The sequence below is a fragment of the Lolium rigidum genome, chromosome 2 (genome assembly GCF_022539505.1).
Source record: "Lolium rigidum isolate FL_2022 chromosome 2, APGP_CSIRO_Lrig_0.1, whole genome shotgun sequence".
NCBI classification, from domain to species: domain Eukaryota; kingdom Viridiplantae; phylum Streptophyta; class Magnoliopsida; order Poales; family Poaceae; genus Lolium; species Lolium rigidum.
Genome location: NC_061509.1, coordinates 136,502,659 through 136,506,463, shown reverse-complemented (window position 1 = coordinate 136,506,463; position 3,805 = coordinate 136,502,659). Strand labels below are relative to the sequence as shown.

At 51.4% G+C, this 3,805-nt stretch overlaps 1 protein-coding gene across 1 annotated transcript; it reads right to left on the bottom strand.

The window, feature by feature from the left end:
* Positions 1–207: 207 nt before the first annotated feature.
* LOC124687308 (pectinesterase inhibitor 8-like) lies at positions 208–750 on the bottom strand. Its single transcript, XM_047221098.1, has one exon. The coding sequence runs from the start codon at positions 748–750 to the stop codon at positions 208–210; it is 543 nt and encodes a 180-aa protein (XP_047077054.1).
* Between the last annotated feature and the right edge of the window lie 3,055 nt (positions 751–3,805).

Below are 3,805 nucleotides of genomic sequence, written 5' to 3'. Positions count from 1 at the left end.
TATTCTCAAACGAGGAAGTACATTACATCCGGATGCAGCGGGGGCAAAAAGATGTAAGCAAAACATGATGCAAGAACGGTACCTAATAAGACATCGAAATTCTAATAAACCAAACGCTTTTTGTAGTACTCGTATCATATAGGAGTAGTTTTACTTATACTTTAGTGACACGCGTATGTATCCCCTTTGAGTCTTGGACGACGTTCTTCACTCGATGAGGTTCGTTATGGCCGAGCATACGGCAGCTATCTGCACGGAGTAGTCGCTGTATTGCGTGACCGGCGACGTGACTGGGATGCCGGCCTTGGCGAAGGCGTCGTCGCACCGGTGCGCCAGAGCCGCGGCTTCCCCGGCCTTCTCCTTCCCCTCGGCGTAGTCGCGGCTGTTGATGTCGTCGTGCGCTTCGGCGAAGGCGAACCCCATGCCGTCGTACAGCTCCTGGCACTGGCCCAGCGCTGCCCGCGCCCTGCCGTCGTCCGTGCCGTGCTTGGCCAGCAGGGCCTCGATGTCGTAGACCGCGTTGTCGGCGTTAACGACGCCCGTGAGGGCCGCCACCTTGGCCAGGCCCCAGGTATCCGCGCTGGGGCTGTCGTGGTGTTTGCCCAGCTCCGCCACGCAGAAGTCGTAGTTCACGCGGCCGTCGCTACCGGCCGCCGCCTTGCAGGTCGTGACCACCGTTGCCTCGACGACGCCGCTCATCAGCGTGAGGGCGGTAGCTACGGCGAGCGAACAAGCAGTTGAAGGCTTCATCCTTCTTGTGTTGGTTTTGTCTCCGAACGAAGTGATTAAGTTCGTATGTTGTGGCGTGGATTCTTGTTTGCTCGGACAGGAATGATTTGATCTAGGAGTGAAGGACTGTGTATTTATAGGCGCAGGTAGCCGGAATGCTGAATGCCGCGAGCACGACTGGAGGAAGGAAACCTTCCCGAAAGGCAGCGGGGGAACACGCGGGCGCTCCCGCCTCGACGCATGTGGCGGCGTGATGCGGAGCGCCCAGCGAGGAATGCCGATTGTTTTTTTGGCACCTCTTATCTAACAGTCCGACTGAGAAACGTACTGTTCTGTTCTTACTGTACCTCCGCTGTAGGGGTTCAAATATGCTCTCCACTCCTATCGAATGGCCCTCTTTTGTCCCCTTAATTTCTTCTAGCAATTGAAAACAAATTTCTGAAACAATGGAAGAAAGAACTCCTAATCCTGCAGACCTGACCATCTAGATCCTGCATCGGGAGGCGGACGATAAGATTTTTGGGGAATGTCTCGGCGCCACTGCTTGCTGTTGTTCGTGTTTCTTCTTCACCGGTTCATCTGCATCCTCGATAGATCTACGATTTTAACAACATCATGGACGACACCAACAATAACCATAGTGATATTGCTGCTGGAGCGACCTTACTGTTCGCGTTGTACGTTATCCTCATCTGAAACCTTGTACTACTAATTGTTACATATTTAAATCTAGTGCATGTGACTAATTTGATGTGTATGGTTAAATATACTAGTGCATCTATAATATTGCTTTCGGTAGTTAATCCCACTTAAAAAATATCTATTAATCTAACACCTAATTCGAGAATTAAAGCAGAGAGCGATCATAAAACATTTCTTTTTTTTTAAACGGGCAAAAAGGTTTTGCCTTATATTGATATAGGAGAAGCAAACAGGGGCATGGCAAGAGCCATGAAAACAAAACAAAAGAGAGGAAGGGGCGAACACCGCCCCCGATCAAGGGAAAAGATAATCAGCCTACAAGCTCCACCAGATTTTTAGCACCGGCGAGGATCCAGTCCTTCCCCTCTTCTCTAATCTTATGCATGACAACCGATGGCAGGGAGGACTTATTGTTGAAAACTCGTTCGTTCCTCTCTTTCCAGATCTCCCAAGTGATGAGCGTGATAGCTGAACGCAAGCCTTTTGGGGAGGAAGTGGTGGTCTTCGAAACGGCCAGCCAATAGTCCATGACTTTAGGCCTACCCTCTCTGAGGCTACTGATGAGGTATGGACAAGACAGCCAAGAGGACGCGGCTGTCCAAGAAACGGCACTCGAAGAGAATGTGCCGTGCCGTCGCAGGGGAGGTACAGCAGAGCTGGCAAGTAGGTCGGTGCGGCCATCCGCGTTTGGCCAAGCGATCGGCAGTCCATAGGCGGTTCTGGACCGCAGCCAGGCGAAGAAATGACACTTTGGAGGGGCCCAGGTCTTAAACACGATGTTCCCGAACTGGCAGGGCAAAGAGGCAAGGAACTGAACCTTGTAGGCGGAGCTGGCTGAGTAGTGCACATTAGGGGTCAAGGACCAAGTAATGGAGTCCTCAGTGTCATGATGTAGCTGGATATCCGATATGAGCTCCCAGAGGCGGACATATTGTTCCATGTGTTCGACAGTGAACGCATCCACTGTAATGTCCGAGATCCAATTGTTATCAGCGAGAGCATCCTGGACCATCCGATTCTTCCTCTTGGAAGCCTTGAAAATAAGGGGAGACAGGTCTTTTGGCGGGGCGCCATGGAGCCATGAAGACGACCAGAAGGAGGCCTTGGCGCCGTTTCCGATGGTGACACAAGTAGCCGCATTGAAGAGGTCAAGGTCGGAGGCGTCAGTGGGGCTTTCAGAGCCCACCCATGGTTTCTCAGGAGCCTTCCACTCACACCACAGCCATCGAAGCCTCAGGCCCCGGGAGAACTTCTCCAGGTCCAAGACCCCCAAACCACCGAGCCCCTTGGGGCGGCAGACCTTCTGCCAGTCGACTGTGCATTTTCCTCCACTAACCGCCTCCTTACAGGCCCAGAGCATGCCACGACTGATCTTCGCAAAGGCCTTGAGGATGCCTTTGTCAGCCTTTAAAGCCCTCAGCAAGAAGATTGGCATGGAGGAGAGCATGGACTTAACTAGAGCAGTGCATCCGGCACGATTTAGGAACTTTCCTTTCCACGGGCTATGACGAGCCACCGCCTTGTCGATGTAGGGTTGAAGGTCCACACGCCTAAATCTTCCGAGGGAGAGGGGTAACCCCAGGTACTTAATGGGGAAGGGGGTCGTAGTCGCCGGGAAGTTCGCCAGAATCTCCTACAAGTTGATGTTGGCGCATTGATACGTTGCAAACGTATCTATAATTTTTGATGCTTCATGCTTTTTTACACCAATTTCTATATATTTTGTTTACACTTCTATGCACTTTTATGCATTTTCCAGAACTAACCTATTGACAAGATGCCACAGTGTCAGTTCCTTGTTTTTTGTTGTTTTGTATTTCATAAAAGTTATACATGAAATATTCTAGGAATTAGACGAAACAAAAGCCGAAGTTCCTATTTTACTGTAACGAAGACAGAGTCCGAATGAGAGATGAAGAAGTGCCACGAGGTGGCCACACCTTGCCTAGGCACGGCCCACCCCCTGGCCACGCCTAGGGGTGGTGTGAGCCCCTCGGGCACCCACCCACCGACCTCGCCCTTCCGCCTATTTATTCACCTATTCGGGAAAAACCTAAATACCCAAGCCTCCATCCACAAAACGTTCCATCGCGGCCGCCATCGCTGGCCCTAGCTCGGGAGGGTTCTGAAGCTCTTCCTGGCACCCTGCCGGAGAGGGAGATCATCACCGGAGGCCTCTACATCGCCATGCCCGCCTCCGTAGTGATGCGTGAGTAGTTCATCTCTGGACTACGGGTCCATAGCAGTAGCTAGATGGTTGTCTTCTCCAATTTATGCTTCATGTTTAGATCTTGTGAGCTGCCTATCGTGATCAAGATCATCTTTATGTAATGCTACATGTTGTGTTTGCTCGGATCCGATGAATATTGAAAAC

What these genes read in the sequence shown, in the direction of transcription:
- LOC124687308 (XM_047221098.1), bottom strand. Translation starts at nt 750, where the DNA reads ATGAAGCCTTCAACTGCTTGTTCGCTCGCCGTAGCTACCGCCCTCACG.